We start from the raw sequence: 23559 nt of genomic DNA, 5'->3' as shown, positions 1-23559 counted from the left end.
GTTTGAGCCTGCCCCCTGGAGCGTTAGCCTGCCCCCCACTCGCTGGGCTGCACTTCCATGCTGCACGTCTTGCCCAGGCTGGAGAGCCGTGGCCCCAGTGTTAGGAACCTTGGCTCCTTAATGATCCCTGGCTTCTGAGCAGTGCCCCCTGGACCTGCGCCGTGTCCTGCCTGACTCCTCGGGCCCCGTGAGGCCCAGGCCCCAGCAATAGGCAGTTGGCACGCAGGACGCTGGTGTGGAGGGAAGAGATGGGGCTGGCACAGGGGCACTTACTCCATGTGTGTAATGTACAAGGGGGCTCTTGCCGGGCAGATAAAGTCTGAGATGTCAGGGGCCAGACTCAGTGTGGGTCAGGGGGCCATGCTTGAGCCCATGGCAGCAGGGCAGGGACAGGCTGAGCATGGCTTTCTTGGAGTTCAGCCCTGAGCTATTCCTGTGTGTCTGGGGATGAGGGGGTGCTGCATGAGTCTCATGAGTGTTAATGGTGATTCCTCCAGGACAGAAGGAGCTTCTGCCTTCCCAGCCACTGAGGTGCAGCCACTTCTGGGTGCTGTTTAATAGCCCATAGCAACACCATGATGTAGGGCACTGAGTGACTGTGACTCCTTATCTCACTACTGCTGCCGGGGTTGATTTGGCGAGGTGGATGGGGACATTCCCAGAGCCGGGATTTGGGCAGGAGGCCAGGGCTGGCTCTGAGTGCGAAGGGCCATGAGATGTCCAGTGACTGAGGATGGGCCGGGCCAGGCCGTGGTGTGATGTCTCACGCAGCAGCTCCCAGTGCTCTGTGCGCACTCAGGTATTGCTAGCGCTGTGCCCAGGCACGAACCTGGCCCAGCCCTGCTCAGCGTGTGAAGCTGGACATGGCCACAGCTAGGCTGTGGGGGCTGCTGTGGCCCCTTCACCTGGCTGCAGGAGGACAGAGCCAGGAGGAGCTGGCAGGAGCAGGACAGAACATGAGAACATAAGAAGAACATAAGAATGGCCATACTGGGTCAGACCAAAGGTCCATCCAGTCCTATCCTGTCGTCTGACAGTGGCCAATGCCAGGTGCCCCAGAGAAACTGAACAAACAGGTAATCATCAAGTGATCCACCCCCTGTCCCTCATTCCCAGCTTCTGGCAAACAGAGCTAGGACACTATCTGCCCATCCTGGCTAATAGCCATTGATGGACCTTGTCCTCCATGAATCTATCTAGCTCCCTTTTGAACCCCGTTATAGTCTTGGCCTTCACAACACCCTCTGGTAAGGAGTCCATAGGTTGACAGTGCGTTACATGAAAAAATACTTTTCTTGTGTTTTGTTTTTAAAACTGCTACTATTAATTTCATTTGGTGGCCCCCTTGTTCTTGTATTATGAGAAGGAGTAAAAAACCCATCTTCTCGCCTTTCTCACCCCAGTCATGATTTTACAGATCTCAGTCTGTATCCCCGCCTTAGTCGCCTCTTTTCCAAGCTGAAAGGTCCCAACAGTCTTATCAATCTCTCCTCACACGGAAGCCGTTTCCTGATCCCCTCATCATTTGTTGCCCTTTTCTGAACCTTTTCCAATTCCAATGTATCTTTTTTGAGATGGGGCAACCACATCTGCACACAGTATTCAAGGTGTGGGTGTAACAGGGATTTATACAGAGGCAACATGATATTTGCAGTCTTATTATCTATCCCTTTCTTAATGATTCCCAGCATTCTGTTAGCTTTTTTGGCTGCCGCTGCACATTGAGCGGATGTTTTCAGAGAACTATCCACAATGACTTCAAGATCTCTTTCTTGAGTGGCAACAGTGAATTTAGATCCCATCATTTTGTATGTCTAGTTAGGATTATGCTTTCCAATGTGCATTACTTTGCATTTATCAACGGTGAATTTCATCTGCCATTTTGTTGCCCAGTCACCCAGTTTTGAGGGTCCTTTTGTAGCTCTTTGCAGTCTGCCACCTCACTGTTTACCCCTTTTTCCAGATCGTTTATGAATATGTTGAATAGGACTGGTCCCAGTACAGACCCCTGGGGCACACCACTATTTACCTCTCTCCATTCTGAAAACTGTCCATTTATTCCTACCCTTTGTTTCCTATCTTTTAACCAGTTACCGATCCATGACAGCACCTTCCCTCTTATCCCATGACTGCTTATTTTGCTTAAGAGCCTTTGGTGAGGGACCTTGTCAAAGGCTTTCTGAAAATCTACATACACTGTATCCACTGGATCTCCTTTGTCTGCATGCTTGTTGACCCCCTCAAAGAATTCTCATGGATTGGTGAGGCATGATTTCCCTTTACAGAAATCATGTTGACTGTTTCCCAACAAATGATGTTCGTCTATTTGTCTGACAGTTTTGTTCTTTACGATAGTTTCAATCAGTTTGCCCGGTACTGTAGTGAGGCTTACTGGCCTGTAGTTGCCAGGGCACTTCTGGAGCCCTTTTTAAAAATTGGTGTCATATTAGCTACCCTCCAGTCATTTGGTACAGAAGCTGATTTCAATGATAGGTTACAGATGACAATTAGTAGTTCTGCAATTTCACATTCGAGTTCCTTCAGAACTCTTGGTGAATCCACCTGGTCCTGGAGACTTATTACTGTTCAGTTTATCAACTTGTTCTAAAACCTCCTCTAATGACACCTCAATATGGGACAGTTCTTCAGATCTGTCACCCAAAAAGAATGGCTCAGGTTTGGGAATCTCCCTCACATCCTCAACAGTGAAGACTGATGCAAGGAATTAATTTAGTTTCTCCATAATGGCCTGATCGTCTTTGAGTGTTCCTTTAGTATCTCGATCATCCAGTGGCCCCACTGGTTGTTTAGCAGGCTTCCTGCTTCTGATGTATTAAACATTTTTTTTGCTATTACTTTTGGAGTCTTTGGCTAGCTGTTCTTCAAATTCTGTTTTGGTCTTTCTAATGATATTTTACACTTCATTTGCCAGAGTTTATGCTCCTTTCTATTTTCCTCACTCGTATTTATATTCCACTTTTTAAAGGATGCGTTTTTGTCTCTCACTGCTTCTTTTACTTTGTTGTTTAGCCACGGTGGCTCTTTTTTGGTTCTCTTACTGTGTTTTTTAATTTGGGGTATACATTTAAGTTGAGCCTCTATTATGGTGTCTTTACAAAGTTTCCACGCAGCTTGCAGGGATTTCACTTTTGGTGCTGTACTTTTTAATTTCTGTTTCACTAACCTCATTTTTGTGTAGCTCCCCTTTCTGAAGTTAAATGCTACAGTGTTGGGCTACTGTGGAGTTTTCCCCGCCACAGGGATGTTAAATTTAGTTATGTTATGGTCATTATTACCAAGCGGTCCAGCTGTATTAATCTCTTGGACCAGATCCTGTGCTCCACTTAGAACTAAATCAAGAATTGCCTCTCCCCTGTGGGTTCCAGGACTAGCTGCTCCACGAACCAGTCATTTAAGGTGTCAAGAAACGTTATCTCAGCATCCCGTCCTGAGGTGACATGTACCCAGTCAATATGGGGGAGTTGAAATCCTGCATTATTAGCTCAGGGAGGGTGCAAAGGCAGGCAGAACAGGAAGCAGGGTGCCCAGTGGTGAGGTAGCTGGCATGGGCTGTGGTGTGCTGCTGTGTGGGAAGCACATGGGAGGGCCAGTGCTGCTCCAAGCGCATGGTGTGTGTGTGTGTGTGTGTGTGTGTGGTGAGGGGGTTGTGCTGGGAGTGTATGGTGTGAGTGCAGGGGGTATAGTGTGGGGGGTTTTGCTGGGGTGTGTGCAGAGAGTAGTGTGGTGTGTGTGTACGTACTGTGGGAGTTGTGCAGGAGGCATAGTGGGGGGTATGCAGGGTGTGCAGTGTGTGTGTGTCGTGCAGGGGTGTCATGTTTACATAGTGCTGTACGGTACGGTATGGTATGTGTGTATAGGTTCTGCAGGGGGGATAGCGTGTGTATGAGTAGGTGGGTTGTGCAGAGGGTAAAGTGTGTGAGGTATGTGTGCAGAGGGCAGAATGTGTGTGTGTAGGTTGTGCTGGGGGTGTCCTGTGTGGATGGGAGGTTGTGCAGAGGACTATAGTGTGTTTGTGGAAGAGGGTTGTGCAAGGAGGTGTGCACAGGGTAGTGTTTGTGTAGGTTGTGCCAGAGGGTATTGTGGGAGTTTTGTAGGGGTATAGTGTGTGTGTGATGGGCTTGTGCAGGGGTTATATTGTGATTTAGGGTGCAGGATTGTATAGTGTGGGTAGTGGAGTTTTGCAGGGGGTAAAGCGTGTTTGTGGGAGGGTTGTGCTGGGGTGTAGAGTGTGTGTAGGTGGGTTGTGAAGGAGGATACAGTGTGGGTTTGCGTAGGGTGTGGAGTTGTGCAGGGGTAGTGTGTGTGTGTGTGGTGTAGAATGGTGCAGTGTGTGTAGGATTGTGCAAAGTGTATACAGTGTGTGTAGGATGGTGCAGAAGGTGTAGTATGTGTGTGTGTAGGATTGTGCAGAGGGTATATTTGATGTGTATACAATTGTGCAGGGGATATTTTGTGGGGGATGTAAGGTTGCGCAGGGGATATAGTGTGTGTGTGTGTGTGTGTGTGTGTTGAGCTGGAGGGTATAGTGTGTGGGACTGTGCAAGGGGTATCGTATGGATTGTGAAGGAGCGTACAGTGGAGAGCAGGGTGTATAGTGTATGTATGTATAGGATGATGCAGAGATATAGAGTGTGTTTGTGTGTTGTAGGGTTGAGCAGGGAGTATAGTGTGAGTGTGTAGGGTTGTGCAGAGTGCATACAGTGTGTGTGTGTGTGTGTGTTGTGTCTTGGATGATGCAAAAGATGTATGTGTGTAGGAGTGTAGGGTTGTGCAGGGGATAGTGTGTGGAGCAGGCTTGAGCAGCTGTGTGTGCAGAAAGTAGTGTGTGTGTCTGTCTGTCTGTCTGTCTTCACAGGGGGGTATAGTGTGTGTGTGAATGGGGTACAGTGTGTGTCTGTGCAAGATTGCAGTTGGTACAGTGTGTGTGCATAGCATGCAGGGGATATACTGTGTGTGTGTGTGTGTGTGTGTGTGTGTAGGATGGTGCAAAGGGTATAGTGTGTGTATGTTTGTGTGTAGGGTTGTGCAGGGGTATAGTGTGTGTCTGTGTAGGGTTGGGTAGGGGTACAGTGTGTGTGTGTGTGCACATGTAGGAATATATGTGTGTTTCTATAGGGTGGTGCAAGGGTATAGTGTGTAGAGGGTTGTGCAGGGCTATATAGTGGGGGGGCTGGGTGGGCAGGAGGGGTCGGTGCTTGGCAGCCCTATAACCCGATACTCTGCCCCGACCCCCACTGATTTCCCTGCCGGCCCCCGCGGCCAGGAATTCCTCCCACTCCCCCCCCGCCCAGCCTGGCAGGTGCCCCAGGAGCCGAGCTGGGCTGAGTGGGCGCTGCCCTGGGCATAGAACAAGGGCTGCCAGTGTCCCTTCCCTCCCCCCACTGCTGAGCAACCTGCTCCCCCGCGCTGCAGGGGGAACAATCCACAAGCTTGTCGGGCTCATGCCGCCTGGGGGTTGTGGCTGAAGGGGGCCAAACATGCCCAGCCCCTCATCTGCTCTGTGCAGCCCCCCAAAACACACCCATCCCCTGTTCAGTGCAGCCCCCCAAAACATGCCCAGCCCCCCGTTCTGTGCATCCCCCCCAAACACCCCCTCCTGTTCTGTGCACCCTCCCAAATAGGCCCAGGCTCTCCCCCAAACATACCCATCCCCTCCACCTCCCCCTGTTTTGTACAGCTCCCTCTCTCCAGTTTGGTGTTGTGATGCCCAGTGTGTAGGTTTATGATGCTGCTGTGAGCTTCCCTGTGGCAGTGCCGGGTTGGGGACCAGCTGTGACCTAGAGGAGAGCACCCCTGCTTGTGGCTCCTGGTGCTGATGGTGTTAACCCTCTACGAGCAGGTGATCTGTGATGGGGGCTGGGGTCTCTGTGCCCATGAAAGAGATGGCTGGTGCCAGTCGGGCTCCCATGGGTGAATGGCTGGCACCAGCCCCACTCAGCTAATGGGCTCCCTGGTGCCCAGTGGAGATGCAGAGTTAATGCCAGCTGCTCCGGGTGGTTCTCTGCTTCAGGGGCCCAGCGGGGTTGCCGGGCGACGCTTGCCTGTTGGCAGAGCCAGGGCCTGCCCCGTCTGTGCTGGCTGGAGCCGGGCAGAGCTTGGGCGGGACGGACGCTGGAGTGGGCGGGCAGGGAGGCGAGGCCGGGGTGTAACTGGCTCTGGACTCTGCAGCTGCAGGAGCCGGCGATCGGGACAGGCTGTCACCAGCGTCCCCGGCTCTGACAGCTGGGCCTGCCCGCGCCTGCCGGCATGAGCTCCAGGAAGCGGAGCTTCACCTTCGGAGCCTATGGAGGGTAGGTGCCCCCACGCAGGGCCACTCGCCTGGGATCGCTGCACTCTGGGGAGCACCCGGCATCTGTGGGCAGAGAGGGGTCCCTGAGCACCACACACATGAGACCAACGGAGCTGGGCAGAATGGACGGGGGCTGGGCAAAGTTGCTCATGCAGCTCTGTCGGTGCCCCTCACTCCCAACCTGCAGCCCCCTGCGACCCCAGACCTGGACTCCCCCCAACCCATCTCTGCTGGTACCCCTCACTTCTGACCCGCAGCCCCCCATTACCCCAGACCTGGGCTCCCCCAACACATCTCTGCTGGTACCCCTCACTTCTGACCCGCAGCCCCCCATTACCCCAGACCTGGGCTCCCCCCAACACATCTCTACCGGTGCCCCTCACTCCCAACCCACAGCCCCCTGCGACCCCAGACCTGGGCTCCCCCCAACCCATCTCTGCTAGTACCCCTCACTTCTGACCCGCAGCCCCCTGCTACCCCAGACCTGGGCTCCCCCCAACACATCTCTGCTGGTACCCCTCACTTCTGACCTGCAGCCCCCCTTACCCCAGATCTGGGCTGCCAGTGCCCCTTAATCCTGACTTGTAGCCCCCTTCCTATCCCAGCCCTTGGCTTCCCACACACAGCTCTGCCAGCACCCCTTAATCTCAACCTGCAACCCCCTCCTTTCCCAGCCCTGGGCTCCCCTCCCACACCCAGCTCTGCGAGTCCTGATCTGCAGCCTATTTCCTGCCCACTTTACTAGTCCAGTTCTGGCCACCCTCCCCCGGTTTTGTGATCTCCCCGTGCTCTGCCCTGTGGCAGTACCTGCTATTCCAGCTCTGCCCCTGCACTGTTGGTCGGGTCCGTACCTGTGTGGCTCAGATAGGTGCGGGAGGGGGTGTCTCTTGCTTGACCCTGCAGGTGTTTGCACACACCAGGCACCTAGGAGCTAGACAGAAGCTGTATTCAAGAGCCTGTGAGCTCTCAGCACTGGGTGCAAGGGTCTGGGCGTGGGCCAGATTCCACCAGCCTCTGAGGGTCTGGCTGAGCCAGGGCGGTCTGTCTCACAGCCCCTGGGGACCAAGTACAGATGATTTGTGAGCAACAAGCGGGAGGCTGGGTGTGGGATGTACCCATGCACCCACTGCCCAGAGCTCAGAGGAGAAACAGGGTTTGTGCCTCTCGGCAGCCTCCCTACAGGCAAGGAAGAGGCTCTGATGGGCAGAGCCCACAACTCAGCAGCAGGACTCCTGGGTTTTATTCCCTGCTTGGCCACTGGCTCACCATGTAGCCATTGTCAAGTTCTTTTTCTGGGCCCCAGTTTCCCGCTCAGACACTTGCCTTCCTCATTCCCTCCTCTTGGCACCCCTGGTCTGGAGGGTGCTGGCAATATAGCGGGCGGGCGTCGTACATTGAGAAGAGACCATGTTTGACCTAATCCGAGTGCCACACCAGTAGGTCAGTGACAGCTGGGGAATATAACCTAGGAGTCCTGCCTCTCAGCCCCTGCTCTAACCACTGGACCCCACTCCCTGCCTAGATTCAGTTTTTTCCCAATCACCCCACCACCTGAGGTTGCCTCCTCTCTGGGCAGGTGTCCCTGCTTGGGGGGAATCAGGCGTGAACAGGCCCAGATAGCGGGATTTGGGAGGAGGAAGGTGCTTGCAGGGGCTGAGGGATCTGAGATTTGGGGGTACACCTCAGGCTCTGGAGGCTGTGGGAAGTGCTGGTGTCAGAGTCAAAGAGAATTTTTAAACCCACTTCTGCATCTGCCCTCCAAAGACTGATCAATAGCTCCAGGGGCCATGCTAGTCCAGCCCTGCATGTCTCTCAGATGCTCTCTCCCTCACAGGGCAGGGGGCATTCTGTAGAAATTCAGCCCAGCAAACTCATTTCACTTGCAACCTAGGGCAGGATTCAAACCCAGGTCCCTGCAAGAGAACGGAGAGGAGGGTGTTTGGTTTGGCCCTGCCCTGCCCCCAGTTCTGGGGAGGGGTCTGAGAGCAGGCAAGGAGCTGCCTATAGAGACCGTGGGAAGGTCCCTCGTGGCTGCACCTTCTTCCCAGAGGCTGGGGTTATGGGGGAAGGTTTTCTGTGGGTTCAGGAGGGGGTGGTGAGTGCTCCCCAGCTGGGAGGGGAGGGGAGGGCAGGGCTGCTGATGGGGCTGTCGGCCAGCGTTGGAATGTGGGTCCCAGCAGCAGGCTAGGACCTAGCCCTGCAGAGTCAGCTGGGGCAGGCACCCGGCTCAGAGGGCTCAGCTCCCCCATGTACAGGCTGGTGGTCTGTAATCATGACAGCACTGGGTGCTGAGACCCTGTTGTACCCGCCACAGAACCGGCCAGACATGGAGTAAACCCTGCCCTCGTTGGAGCCATTAGCCATCACTGCATAGGGCAACCAGCAATGGAACCGAGTGGAGGGGCAGGGCGGGAATAATAGGGTGGGGATGGAGGGCCCTGGCAGAGCTGGGGGGGTGGGGATAGTAGGGGGATGGGGGATAGAAGGGTCCAGCAGAGCTGGGGGACAGGGCGGGGATAGCAGGGGTGGGGATGGAGGGGCCCTGGCAGAGCTGGGGGGGGTGGGGATAGTAGGGGGATGGGGGATAGAAGGGTCCAGCAGCTGGGGGACAGGGCGGGGATAGCAGGGGTGGGGATGGAGGGGCCTGGCAGAGCTGGGGGGTGGGGATAGTAGGGGGATGGGGATAGAAGGGTCCAGCAGAGCTGGGGCAGGGCGGGGATAGCAGGGGTGGGGATGGAGGGGCCCTGGCAGAGCTGGGGGTGGGAATAGTAGGGGGATGGGGATGGGGGATAGAAGGGTCCAGCAGAGCTGGGGGACAGGGCGGGGATAGCAGGGGGGGGGATGGAGGGGCCCTGGCAGAGCTGGGGGGGTGGGGATAGTAGGGGATGGGGGATAGAAGGGTCCAGCAGAGCTGGGGGACAGGGCAGGGATAGCAGGGGTGGGGATGGAGGGGCCCTGGCAGAGCTCGGGGGGGGATGAAGGGGCTTGGCAGAGCTGGGGGAGGGTTAGCCAGGGGGCTGCAGGTTCAGGACTGAGGGGCACTGGCTGAGCTGTGTGGTGCGTGTGGTTCATGCAGCACTTGCCTGTCCTGGCTCAGGGGGCCACCTGCCCCAGTGCTGTTTGCAGTGATTTCCTCCTGCTGAATCGGGGCTCTCGGCCCCTCATGAGGGCTCAGCACATGGGCCCTGGCAGGCAGCCAGGAGCTGGGCTGCCCACGGGGCTGTACAATGGGCCCGCTGCCTTGAGGCTGAGGGCCTTGGGCCCAGCATTATGGGAGAGCGCCCACAGGCAGGGGAGTGGCACCTCCAAGCCCTGTGACACCCGGACAAGGAGTTCTGTGCTTCCTGGGGATGGACCTAGTCTGGGAGCCAGGGGGTGCTTGCAGGGAAAGGCGTGGAGGGTGCAGGGGTCTGATGGGAGCCCCGGGGCCTGGAGGATGCTCGTGAGGTGGCCTGGCAGGGATGGCTGCTTGGGGAGATCCGGCTGGGGGAGGCCAGTGTGTGCAGGGCAGCGGGAGGGAGGTGGGATCCTGTGCTGGGTCAGGTCTGTGCTCCAGAGGAGATGGGGGCTCTGAGGTGTGTGGGGGAGATCTGGGTCTGTGTTCTGGAGGATGGGGGGAGGTGCTGGGCTGGGGGTCTACGCTGAATGTAGGGCAATACAGCCAATGGGCTAAAACCACCAGTTCCCCCCAGGTCGGCCCTGGTCTGTGATCAGTTGATGGCCTTGAGCCTTCAGGCCCTGCTTAGGCCCGACACCTCACCCTCCTTCCCAATGTGCCTCGCAGGCACCGGCACCTCCTGGGTCTCTTGTCTGCCAGGATGGCACTCCAGCCACCCCCTGAGCCTGGAGCTGCAGCATCAGTTCCCAGTGCCCGCCTGTGTCTGGCCCCTTTGCCCAGGGCCCCAGCCATGCTGCTTCCTGGAAAGGTGCTGCCAGCACATGCACTGCAGTGCCAGCCCATGGCTCGGGGCTGTGGCAGAGCTGGGGAAATAATCGCTTCAGGTGCAGGGATTGATGGCCTCTTGTGTGGCCACTGGGGGCTGGGTGGACCTAGCCCCAACCCTTCAGCATCTGGGTGTCTCCAAAGTCTGGTGGGTCCCAGACAGGGAACCTCAGGACCTCATCTCTAAATGTTGCTGGCTCTGGCATGCTGCCTGGAAGTGCCTGGGGACCCTGCACTTGTACTGTGACTCCACGGGCCTGTCCCAGAGCCCAGGAAGGTGCTGGAGATGCCAAGCGGGCAGCAGAGGGTTAAGGGGTGCTGTTGGGTTTGCATAAAGGTGGGTTGCTCCCATCGCTGAGCGCTGGGACCAGTGCTGCTGCCCCGAGCCCGTATGCGGTGGGGCATATGCAGACACACCCATCCTGGGGCTATGTGGGGATGGGTACTGCAGCCTTTCACCTCTCAGTGCTGCTTCAAGGCCTGCCCTGGTCAGCAGAGAGCCCTGGGCCAGCCCAGGCGTGTGTGACCACAACCGAGATGCCACGAGTTGTTTGGGGTTGACTGGCCTAATCAGCGCCATCATTACTTGGTCCCTTGTTCGCCTTGGCGGAGAGGTGCAAGCTGACTGGACAGCCCTGGCCTGGCCCTGCCTCGCCCGCCGGGCTCAGCCCTACCCATGGGGAACTGGCACCCTCCCTGGGGTAGGCATCTGGCATTGTTCTCCCATTGCACAAAGGTGCCTGGAAATCCCATCTCTTGAGGTGGAGGCAGGAGGGATACTGCTCTGGGAGTGGCCAGACCCCTGGATAGCCCCAGCCAGAGACCTGGGGCAGTAATCCCCACTGTAATCCCTAGGGCAGAGCTCTGAGAATGGTCAGGGACGGAGAATCCATCATGACACCCGTGAATTGGTCCAATGGTTAATTATTGTCACTGCTAAAAATGTCCACCTTAGTCTGAATGTGTCTAGCCTCAACTACCAGCCATTGGGTCAGGTCAGACCTGTCGCTGCCAGACTGACGAGCCCCTTTTGAAATATTTGTTCCCTATATAAGTACTTACAGTCTGGGATCAAGTCATCCCCAAACCTTCTCTTTGTTAGGCTAAATGAATGGAGCTCCGGCAGGTTTTCTAACCCTTTAATCGTTCCCCTGGCTCTTCTCTGACCCCTCTCCAGTTTATCAGCATTCTCCTTGAGCTGTGGCACCGGGACTGGAGCCAGGATGCCAGCAGTGGGCTCTCCAGTGCCAAGCACAGTGGTAAAATAACCTCTCTGCTCCTACTCGAGATACATGAATGCATAACCCAGGTACCTGATTACCCTTTTGGCCAGGGCGTTGCCCTGGGAGCTCATGTTCCGCTGATTATCCCCCATGACCACCAGTCTTATTCTGAAGGGCTGGGGGCAAGGCTAGGATGGGCTGGGGAGAAATGAAAATTTACCCTCATCTCCTTGGACTGTGTTTACTGCCCTGGGCCATGCGCACAGGACATTGGTTGCCAGGACTCCCTGTTCCCTCTGTACGTCACCAGGCCATGGGGGTTCGGGCACATTAGCACCTACCTGCCTCTCCAGGGCACCTTGCCTTGCAAATAGCACCAGAAGGGCTCCTCCATGCACCAGGTGGGGTGGGGACTGTCGCCTAGGCAACTGCTGAGCACAGCTGCACAGTGCCTCTTGCCAGTGCCAGGGCTAGCCCCCTCCCACACATGTGCACCTTGGCACTTGTGGGCACAGCCCCACACGCTGAACTCACTGGACTGAGTTCTGGAGCTCTGTCCCCCGGATAGCTCTGTGGCACTGCTGAGGGTGACGATTGTTAGGGTGCATGAACCTTTTGCAAGTTTTTGGAGAGTGTTGGGGACAACTTTTGTCAGGAATCTCACTTAGATCAGGGGCTAGAACCCAAAGCTCCTGCCAGCCCGCTTTGGCCACTGCACCACACTACCAGCCATAGACGCCGATTTCCCCTCTGCCCGGTGGGTGCTTGACCCCTGCCCCTGACCCAGCCCCTGCATTGCCCTTGCCCCACCCCATTCTACCCCTTCCCAAAAGTCCCCGCCACACCCCACCTTTTCCCACTGTAGCTCTGCCCCCTTCCCCCCCATTCCACACTCTTTCCCCAAGTCCCTGCCCCTGTCCTGCTTCTTCTCTGCCTCCTCCCCTGAGTGCGCTGTGTCCCCGCTCCTCCCACTCCCTCCAGGAAAGTCCTAAGTGCTGCCAAACAGCTGTTAGGTGGCAGGAAGTGGCGTGGGCAGAGAAGGAGGCAGCTTGGCTACTGGTGGGTGCGAAGCACCCGCTAATTTTTCCCCATGGGTGCTCCAGCTCCAGAGCACTCACGGAGTCAGTGCCTATGCTGCCAGCTCCTTGCTCTTCATGCAGTGCCTCTAGCCCCAGCCAGCACATGCTGCACTGCCCATTCAGTGCTAATGGCAGAGGAACTGGCACACCTGTAACACCTTCCTTTGCCCACCTGGCTGCCTAACGACTGTCCCCGGCACTTGCGGGGCTGGGAAACATGCCATGCTTCTGTTAGCTGAGCGCAGCTGGGGCTATTGTGACCTGCCTCCAGTTCAGTATCAGACTCTTCGGTCAGGAGTGAGACCAGCAGGGACAACTCATCCCTCTGCTACCCTTCAGCTGGTGGCGGGGGTTTGGTTTTCACCTTGGGGGCTGAGGCCTGATGCGTACGAGGAAAGCTGCCCCAGTTTAACTGCACTGAGATAGTTAAATGGAGAAATCTCCTCCCCAGCTGTGCCCACTATCTGCAGAGGGCCTGCATCTGTTACAACCCCCCTAGAGAGCTGCAGCAGCTCCTGCTTTTAGCTCTGGAGTCTCCGGTCAGTTCTCAGCGTCAGCCACTCACACATGCACTGAACCTGTTTTAACCCTTGTATAAATCAGTTTAACTTAATGGGGTTATTTGCTGATGCAAGCTGAAGTGCCATCACCTAAAGTTAAGCCAGTTTAAGTGCATCAGCGTTAAAGGGTTTGCCCTAGTTTCAGTGCATTGATTTAGTTAAACTGCTGTCTCTTTTCTCATATAGACCAGGCCTAAGCTTCCAGCCCTGAGTCAAGAGCCCTATCTGGGAAAGAGAAGGGCCCCTCCCAGGAGGCAGCCAGCAATCCCCAGAGACCCAGACCGAAGAGCTTTGTTACCTTAAAACAAAACATTAACCCTTCCTCTCTGGGCGTTCGCCCTTAGAGCCCTACAGGAGAACCTGGATGTAAAACTGACTAGAAACAAACTGGAAACTTACTAGTCTGGTTATTGACTGAGATCAGGAAGATGAAGCCAGAGGGCATGGAGAAGAGTAAATGAGGGGCCAGATCTTCAGCTGGTGAGAGATGACTGGAACCCCTGTTGCAGTGAATTGCTGCTGCTCCATTGAAGTCAATGGCACAATGCTAATTTCTACCAGCTGAGGATCTGGCCCTCCAAGTTTAAAATTCTCCCCATTTTAATGAAGTCTCAGGCCAGGGTAGCTTGGGGGCTGTTCCTAGCCCCTTTGCACTCTGCATAAGCGGAGGGGTTTGCCTCAGTGCCTTGCTTGGCATGTCACTTCCCTGCTGTGTTTTGCAGCACCCTGGCTGCTGTGCCTCATGCCAGAGGTGGCTGCAGTTCAGGTGGTTTGTGTCTCAGTGGCGGGATGGGATGGGTTCCTCCGAGGTGAAACAGCCTCGGGAGATGAGGTTGCTGCTGGGGGAAGCGGTGTCCATGGCGTGTTTCCAAACAGTGGCTTGTTTAAACCAGACCCAGGGCTGTGCAGGAAGCTGCTTGGCACCTAAGCTGGCTAGACAGGTTCCAGGATGCAAGACTCGTTTTTACCCCTGCTCCGAGGACAGATTGGGCTGCAGGTGGTGGAACGGGGGAGGGGCAGGGACTGGCTTTTGTTGGGGTTTGCACAGCATGGAACACAATGGGGGTGTGGGCCATGATTGTGGCCTTTATGCACCCCCTCAACACACCTGGTAACGGCTCTCTAGGCTCTCCAGACTCCCTGGGCAGACTGTCCCCTGCTGCTGCTCCGGGTCATGCTCTCCCCACAGCTCCAGGGCATGTTTGGGAGGTTCCCCCTGGATGGTGGGAAGTTCTGGGGGTAGGGAACAGGGTAGAGTGGGGGGATGTGAAGGGCCTGGATCAATGGTGACTAATAATAACCAGGCTTGGCCATCCAGCCCTTTCTCCAGGACGGTCCCAAGCACCAGCCACAATTCAATAGGGTCCAATCCTGGGAGTGCTCACTGCGGTCATTGGGTGTGAAGGATATGGGGTAGGGAGCGTGGGGTTGGCTTGGAGGGATCCCAGCACCTCAAGCTGTGGGGTCATGGGGTAGAATGCTTGGCCTTTCCAAAGCCCTCTAGCCTTGCTGAGCCGAGTCCTGCCCGATGCCAGGGCTTGGGAGCTGCTCTCTGAGCCTGCTGCTCCCTGGTACTGGTGCCCTCTCTGCCTGGGTTCGTGGCTTCTCTCTGCCAGCTTGGCTGATTGGGCCTGAGGTTTGTTCCCTCCAGTTCATCACCTGCTTGGCTCAGCTCCACCACAGGGCTCAGCTGGTTAGAGGGATCACTCCTCTCCCTGCCTGGTTCCCGCTGCCGGCAAGGCACTCTCCCCTATGGCTTCCCATGTCCCAGTCACCCCCCTGGTGCTGCCCTGTGTGGCTAGCCCTGACTGCCCAGCCCCTTGCACACAAGCGAGAGAGCATTTTCCGCTGCAGCTGCCCCGTTGAGAGCACTCTGCCCCTCCCTGCCTGCTCTCCAACTCTCCGGACACAGCTCCCCTTCCTCGCAGCCCTGATGTCCCGCTGGAGGCTGTTGGTCACCAAGCCGGGTGACATGGATGGGTGAGGGCGCCCTGCAGGCTGGAGGGGCCTTTGTTCCCGAGGGCCATGGCCACCCGTCTAACTGGCTTCTCCATCTTGTTTTTCAGGGTGGACAAGTCATTCATCTATCACAGAAGCCTCTGGTGAGTAGGTGACTGGCCCTGTGGTCCTTGCTGCGTCCTGGGGGAGACCAGAGGTGGAGTGGGGACAGACAGGGCTCTCTGAGTGGGGTAGCCAGGAGCTCAGGCTGTAGGGGGTGGTGGGGAGGCAGTTAGTGTTGTGGCTCCAGGGCTGGCTCCAGCGTTTTTGCTGCCCCAAGCGGCAAAAAACAAAAACAAAAAACCTTGCCACCGAACACGGAGGCGTAGTGATGATGCGGCTGCTGAATTGCCACTGGTGACCGTAGGAGAGTCGCGTCCCCGCCACCAAATTGCTGCCGAGTGCGAAACGCGCTGTGACGGAGCGGCCGCCGAATTCCCGCCACTGCCGAGGGCGGATTGCCGCCCCAGAGCCCGCCGTCCTGCTGCCCCTTTACATTGGCCGCCCCAGGCACCTGCTTGGTTCGCTGGTGCCTGGAGCCGGCCCTGTGTGGCTCTCAGGACAGTTGCTGGAGCCCCGACTTGGAAGGACAGAGAATATTAGCAGGAGGCCTAACCTACTCAGGGCTGTGGGGCACAGAGAGGGGATGGGCTCAGAGCCAGGCGTGGAGGGCTGCAGGGAGCTGGGATGGGCTCAGAGCCAGCTGCCGGGGGCGGAGGGAGGGGCTGGGACTGGGTGGGACCTGACCGCTCAGGACACGACACGAGGAGCTGGGTTGGCTCTTAGAATGGCCGAGCTGAAGGATTCCAGTCACCATTGGTCTGCCAGTGACTAATGGGAGCTGCAGAAGAGCAGACGTCCGGAGGCTGGAGGTTTGGGGTTATGCCAGGGGGCCCTGAGGATCCCGTGGGCTCCTGGGTCTTAGGGGCACCATCTGTGCTGAATGAGCAGGGGCCAGGTCTCTGGCTGGGTCCGTGCAGATCCCAGTGTACAGCCGGCACTCAGGGATCAGTGGTAGGTGCTTGCCTGGCTCAGCCCTCGCAGCGACCTGCCTGTGGTAGTGTGTGGGGCAGGGCCGGAATGAAGGAAGGGCCAGGATGGGGATTTCTGGGACCAAGTTCATAGCTGGAGCCTGGATGTGAGGGCCAGGGGTACATTCCCTGCAGGGCTCCTGCAGCTGGGGTCAAAACCGCCTGAGAGGCAACAGTGGGCACTTAGATGGCTCCCTGGCCACCTCCCAGATGTTCTGGGTTCCTGGGCTGTGCCACGCTGAAAGGGGCATTGTCCCTGTGAGAGGGATGCTGCCAGCTTGGGTGAGTCTGGCATTGGCACGGGCCTGAGGGGCATTGGGCACATTGGGTCCTGGCAGGTTCCTGTGGCATGTGCTATACAGGGCGGGAGGTGGCCTCCAGAGGGCAGGGCTCGGCTCGGGGCCTGGGTGCACAGTGACCCGCACCAGCTGTGTGTTAGCCCTTAAGCCTAGCATTGCATTGGCTCCGTGGGGGCTGGGTCAGACAGCCGTTAGGTGGCCCAGTAGAGCTGGAGTGTCAGTGTCGCTGAACCCCAGGGGAGCCAAGGAGCAGGTGCTCTGGGTTTGTAACCCCATAGTACTCTCTTCCCCTGTAGCATATGGGGGAGACTTTAGTTTCGCCATGGGTGATGGTCTCCTGCCTTGGAACAGGAGCTGCAGACTCCGAGCTCCCAGGGCTCCCTGCAGCACCACAGAGCCACTCAGAGGGGAGGAAGGGCTGCCCACTGGCCAGGGCACTAGCAAAGACCTGGGAAATCCTCAGCACTTCCACAGCCTTCCCGTGTGACCTCGGGCCTGTCCCTTAGCCTCTCTGCTGCAGTTGCCATCTGTACAGTGTCCGTGCCCTGCTCACCGGGTGCGAGGTGACAGCTATTAGTGAGGCACTTAGGTACCACAATCCCAGGGCTGGATAAGTACTTGCACTAGGAAGAAATTCTCTCCTACCCCCCTCTGCAGTAATGGCATCAACTGGGTCTGGGGCTCTGCTGGATCAGGGCTCTAGAACCCAGAGTGCTTTGAATGGATGTAGGGTGTAGGTTGTGTTATCTGCCCCCATTTCCCAGCTGGGGGAGGCGAGACACAGGAACAGGAGGTGGGTCCGGGCCCCACAGGCAGTCAGTGAATCACCAGGACCAGATGGGATTCATCCAGAGTTCTGAAGGAACTCAAATGTGAAACTGAGAAAAGTAACTGTGGTTTTCTACCTATCATTTAATCAGTTCTGTTACCCAATGACGGAGCTAGCTAATGTGATGCGAATTTTTTAAAGGGTTCAGAGGTGACCCTGGCAATTACAGGGGGTACTGACTTCAGTACCAGGCAAACTGGTTGAAAACTAGAACAAAATTGCAGACAGTTAGATGAACATAATTTTTTGGAGAAGAAATCAACATGGTTTTGTAAGGGAAATCTGCCTCACCAATCTACTAGAATTCTTGAGGGTGTCAACAAGCAGGTGGACAAGGGGATCCAGTGGATTAGTGTGCTTAGATTTTCAGAAAGCCTTTGACAAGGTCCTCACCAAAGGCTCTTAAGCAAAGTAAGTTGTCATGGGATAAGAGGGAAGGTCCCTCTTGGATCGGTAACTGGTTAAAAGATAGGAAACAAATGGTAGGAAAAATGTTCAGTTTTCAGAATGGAGAGAGGTAAATAGTGGTGTCTGTACTGGGACCAGACCTATTCAACATATTCATAAATGATCTGCAAAAAGGGTAAACAGTGGGGTGGCAAAATTTGCAGATGAAAAATACTCTAGATAGTTAGGTCCCAGGCAGACTGTGAAGAGCTACAAAAAGGATCTCTCAAAACTGGGTGACTGGGCAACAATATGGCAGGTGAAATTCAGTTGATAAATAAATAAGTTGATTCAGTGTTGAAATAAGTAATGCACAATGGAAAACATAATCCAACTACACATATAAAATGATGAGCTGTAAATTAGCTGTTACCACTGAAGAAAGAGTCTTGGAGTCATTGGGGATAGTTCTCTGGAAACATTTGGGCCCCAGGCTACAAGAAGGGTGTGGAACAATTGGAAAATGTCTAGCGGAGGGCAACAAAATGATTAGGGGACTGGAACACATGACTTATGAGGAGAGGCTGAGGGAACTGGGATTGTTTAGTCTGCGGAAGAGAAGAATGAGGGGGGATTTGATAGCTGCTTTCAACTACCTGAAAGGGGGTTCCAAAGAGGATGCATCTAACTGTTCTCAGTGGTAGCAGATGACCAGAACGAGGTAATGGTCTCAAGTTGCAGTGGGGGAGGTTTAGGTTGGATGTTAGGAAAACTTTTTCACTAGGAGGGTGGTGAAGCACTGGAATGGGTTACTAGGGTGGTGGAATCTCCTTCCTTAGAAGTTTTTAAGCTCAGGCTTGACAAAGTCCTGGCTGGGTGATTAGTGGGGCTTGGTCCTGCTTTGAGCAGGGGGTTGGACTAGATACCTCCTGAGGTCCCTTCCAACCCTGAGATTCTATGATTCAATCAATGTGCAGCAGCAGTCAAAAAAGCTAACAGATATTGGGAATCATTAAGAAAGGGATAGATAATAGATAGATAGATAATAAAAATATCATATTGCCTCTGTATAAATTCATGGTACTCCACATCTTAAATACTGCATGCAGATGTGGTCGCCCCATTTCAAAAAAGGTATATTGGAATTGGAAAAGGTTCAGAAAGGGCAACAAAATGATTAGGGGTATGGAACAGCTTCCATATGAGGAGAGATTATAAAACTGGGTTTTTTCAGCTTGTAAAAGAGATGATGAAAGAGGGATTTGATTGAGGTCTGTAAAATCATGACTGGTGTAGAGAAAGTGAATAAGAAAATATTATTAACTCCTTATCATAACACACAAACGAGGGGTCACCAAATTAAATTAATAGGCAGCAGGTTTAAAACAAACAAAAGGAAGTATTTCTTCACACAACGCACAGTCAACATGTGGAACTCCTTGCCAGAGGATGTTGTGAAGGCCAAGACTATACCAAGGTTCAAAAAAGAACTAGATAAATTCATGGAGGATAGGTCCATCAGTGGCTATGAGCCAGGATAGGCAGGGATGGTGTCCCTAGCCTCTGTTAGCCAGAAGCTGGGAATGGGCGACAGGGGATGGATCACTTGATGATAACCTGTTCTGTCCATTCCGTCTGGGGCACCTGGCACTGGCCACTGTTGGCAGACGGGCTACTGGGCTGGATGGACCCTTGGTCCGACCCAGTCGGGCCGCTCCTATGTTCAGGAATAGTCTAGGTCTCCTGCATCCCAGGCCCTTACGCTAGCTGCTGTGTTACGCTGCCCCTTCTGAAAAGGGTTTGCCCTCACAGGGGTGGTGGTGGTGAGAATTATTCCATCTGAGAGAATAGATCAAACCAGGGTCTGGCATAGGCTGAGATACATTAGAAGTTGTAGTGGGGATGGAGAATTGGGCAGAGCCCTGTGGTCTGTTCCCCGCTCTTTCACTGACCTACTAGGTGTCCTTGGGTAACTCCCCTCCCAGTGCCTCAGTTTCCCCATCTGTACTGTGGTGATGGTGCTGTGTGGATAAAATACACTCATCTGTAAGGCACTGAAGCCACCCCACGCTTTCCTTAGTGTGGTTTTTCAGGCCAATATAGTTTCCCAGCCACATTGCAGCCAAGCCAGCTGTGTGAACTCAGATCCTGAGTTCACAGAGCTGACAGGGCTGGGGCCATCGGCCGGTGTGCTGAGTATCGCTCTCCAGTGACCCCTTCTGGTGTGGTCTGAGGGACTCCTGAGCTAGGAGAATGGTGCTTGTGGCACAGGGCTGGGGCACTGATGTCCATCTGGGGCGATGTGGGACAGGCGTTTCTTCAGGAATTACTAGGGAGGCTGAGCACCAGCCATGCATGATGGTTTTAGGGGGCAGGAAATGCAGCCTCTGGTTTCACTCGGGGAGTTTCCATCTCCAGGAGAGAGCGCTAGCCCCGTGGGACAGAGCGCAGCTGGAACCATTCTGTATTACAGCTGCCTGGCCAGCATGGGAACATAGCTCCCTGTACTCCTGGCAGGGCGCTGCCAGTTCTCTGCCAGACATTGCAGGAGGAGCTGTGCCCAGGGATTGGGGGACTTCCCCTGTGGCAGACTGGTCCATATTCATCCTTTACTGGGTTCATCGCCTCTTTCTGAAGCATCTGGTTGGGCCCGTGGAAGAGATGGGAGGCTGGCCTAGATGGCTCTTGGTCTGATCCACAGCAACAGGAGGCAGGAGACTGGCCTGGGATGTCAGAGAGGCTGGCTTGGAGGGGCCCATTGTTCTGGCATGCTCGAGAAGGGGTGCCGTGCTGGCCTCGCTCTGTGCTCCCTGGGCGGCTGGGAGCGTCAGGGTGATTGCCAAGCCCATGCTGCAGCTTGGATAGTGGAGTCCCTGGGGGACTCTGGCAGCTTCTTCCCTCCCTCATCCCCCGATTTCACTCTTCTGCATGGCCATAGCAACTGGCAACAATCCTGCAGTGCCTGTTGTCGCCTCCAGCTCAGGCGCCTCCTTGCACCCCCTGGCTCCAGCCCGTAGGCAGGGGGCAGAGCCTGTACTGCCCCTAGGGGAGGGACTGAGACCTGCTCCATAAAGTGCACGGAGGGAGCAGGGCAGGAGGGGCTGATAGCACCTAGCTGTGTGGAGGAGGAGGGTTTGGGTGCCCTGGAAGGAGCATCCTGGGGGCTCTGATATGCTGCCACAGCCCCATTGATAAGGGAAATAATGTGCCCCCGTAACCTCTCTGCAGTCATCTGAGCCTCAAGCAGCCCCACAGGGTGTGGGGCTGGCACCTGTGGAAACCAGCATTGTTGATACTTCTCAGCTGTCAGTGCCACATCTGCCACCCTGGGCACCCACCCCCCACCCTGGCATGGGAAGGGCGTGTATGCACCCAGGGCCAGGCAGCAGGGCACCAATCCAGGATGGCACCATCCATTGTTGCTGGCTGGAGGGAAACCCTCAGGGAGGAGCAGTGGGACCCAGTGCAAGAGGAAAGACCTCATTCCCCAGCAAGGCGCCCCTGACCAAGAGCTTCATCTCTCCAGACACAGGTGTGGGCAGCAGCCCCCCAGAAGAGCCCCCCTGTGGTCCCCCTCCCCTCATCACTCCATTACATTGAATTGAAAGTCCAGCAGATAGAGACCTAGAGTAGGAACTATGAACTCTGCTTCCAGCGACTCCACTGTCCTGAGCTTGGGCAAATCACTTTTCCTTCCGGCGTGTGTCTTGTTTATTTAGAGTGGACGCTCTTTGGGGCAGGGACTGGCTCTCACTAGGTGTCTGGGCAGCACATGGCGGGGCCCCGATCTCAGTGGAGGCCTCTTGACGCTAACCCAATACATGTAATTAATAAGAGGAAAGGAATGGGACAGCTATGCCAGAGGAGGCCGCTGAATGGTGATTCTATGCTTGGGGGGTGGGGGTGTTTCTGTTCTATCAGTGGGGCTGGAGCCCTGCTATGTGTTTCCAGTAGAGCACCATCTATTTGTAAAGCCCTTAGGAGCGGACCCTTATAAGCCCCTGGGCCCTCTGCCAGTCCCTGGGTCACAGGCTGGTAGGACTGTTCATGGAGTGCAAGGCGTTGTGGCCATGAGTTTGGGGTTTTGCTGAGCTCCACTTCCCAGTGAAACCTGAGAGCAGGAGCTGGCCTGATGCAAATCCCAAACAAAGGCTGGCATGGCCCACCCTGTGCATAAATCACAAGAGCCAAGCTGAGCCCAGCTTTGCCCTGAGCTTCCCAGGCTGTGGCCATGGCTATTCTGTGTGGCATGGCTCTGTGACCTCTCGCCTCCCCTGAACACCCATAGCCAGCTGGTGCTGCAGAGCAACCGCTTTGTTCTGTTGTGTTCGATCGCACACATGGGTTGCTGTGAGACGACACAGAGAAAATGGCCCTGGGCTTTGCTTATCCCATAGGCAGGAATATTTTTAAATGACAAATGTATTTATTTATTTAGACTTCAATACAATACAATAAGAACATCAGATCGGCCCTACTGGGTCAGACCAAGGGTCCATCTAGCCCAGTATCCTGTCTTCTGACAGTGGCCAGTGCCAGGTGCCCCAGAGGAATGGAAGAATGGGTAATCCTCAAGTGATCCATCCCCTGTTGAAAGAAAAGGAGGACTTGTGGCACCTTAGAGACTAACAAATTTATTGATCATAAGCTTGCGTGAGCTACAGCTCACTTCATCGGATGCATTCAGGGAGGCACATGTGCCAGCTCCCATTTCACTGTCTGTTTAGAGGAGGCTGTTTGGGAGCAGTGCTCTGATGGACATGGGCCCAGTTTTCCTTACCAACGAGAACAATAGCAGAGAACAGCTTTCTGCGTTAGCAAATCTCCTGGGGCAGTCTGTCTTATTGTCTGCCTGCTCCCAGTCCCTGTGCTAGCTGTGAAGGTTGCAGCTAGCAGGGGACATGTTGCTGAGGTGGATGCTGGTGACCTGCCAACGGGCTGGCCCACTACGCTGTAAGCTCCCATTTGGGGATGACACCAGTAGAAACGATTCCTGTGAAGGACAGCAGTAGAGAGGCTCTGGGCCTGCTTCTTCCTCTCCCTGACCCTGGGCAAGTGCAGTGAGTTACTCCTAATTTCAACTTTGCGAGAGCAGAATTCAGGCCACTCTCACTTTAAAAGCCTTGTGCCAAATGCTGACAGTTCCCTGAATTTTGGGTTTTGGCCATATGTGCTTTTTAAAACCAAATTTCACTGACAACAGCTTGGATCATTACTAGGGACCTTGCTGTCTGAGAGCCTTACCTGGCCCCAGTGCCACAGCACTGGAGCGCGTCGCAGTCACTAATGGATTTATCCTCCCACACTCTGTGCAGCAGGACAGGACTAGTATCCCCTTTGTACAGATGAGGGGGTTGAGGCCCGGAGAGACTAGGTGACTTGACCAAGGGCACACGGGAAGGCTGTGGCAAACCAGGAACCTGAAGCTGAGTCTCTCAAGCTTGCACCTTACCCATTAGATCAGCCTGCTTCTCCCTTAGGGTAGATTAATCCCTGTTTATGCTGGGGTGTTTGGATGCAGCTGGGCTAGTCAGTTTCACTTGGATTCTAGTCAATTTCACAGACTGTTGCCATGTTCAGGCAGGAAAAATAATTGAATGGAAACATTGGCCTTAGGTCCTGGAAAAGCTTGTTGTTAGGAATCATACCTGTGCACGTGGCTGAATTAGCCCTGCTAGCCCCGTGTCTGTCAGTCTTCCTGGTCAACATTGTTTTTCTCTCTGTGCTGCCTTTCACCAGTGATTTGATATAATTTAGCATCCCCTGTTCACCCCACCCACTTTTGGCCAACTCACAGCCATCTTGGGGGCTATTCCCATGCAAACCCAGAAGACGCCCAGGTCTGAAAGCTCCTCTTTTGGAGGGAATGCCAGCAACTCCTCGGTTTGGGATGGTACAGA

General features: G+C 55.1%; 1 protein-coding gene across 1 annotated transcript in view; it reads left to right on the top strand.

Annotated features, from left to right (window-relative positions):
• The window catches only part of LOC122457099 (RAP1 GTPase activating protein), a 123230-nt gene that overhangs the window by 14754 nt on the left and 84917 nt on the right, over positions 1-23559 (top strand). Inside the window, exon 3 of the mRNA XM_043500194.1 lies at positions 15182-15217. Within this exon, the coding sequence (XP_043356129.1) occupies positions 15182-15217 (36 nt within the window). The remainder of the gene's footprint in view (positions 1-15181; positions 15218-23559) is intronic.

Source organism: Dermochelys coriacea, chromosome 18 (assembly GCF_009764565.3).
Source record: "Dermochelys coriacea isolate rDerCor1 chromosome 18, rDerCor1.pri.v4, whole genome shotgun sequence".
Classification (NCBI taxonomy): domain Eukaryota; kingdom Metazoa; phylum Chordata; order Testudines; family Dermochelyidae; genus Dermochelys; species Dermochelys coriacea.
This window is presented reverse-complemented; position numbering and strand designations above follow the sequence as displayed.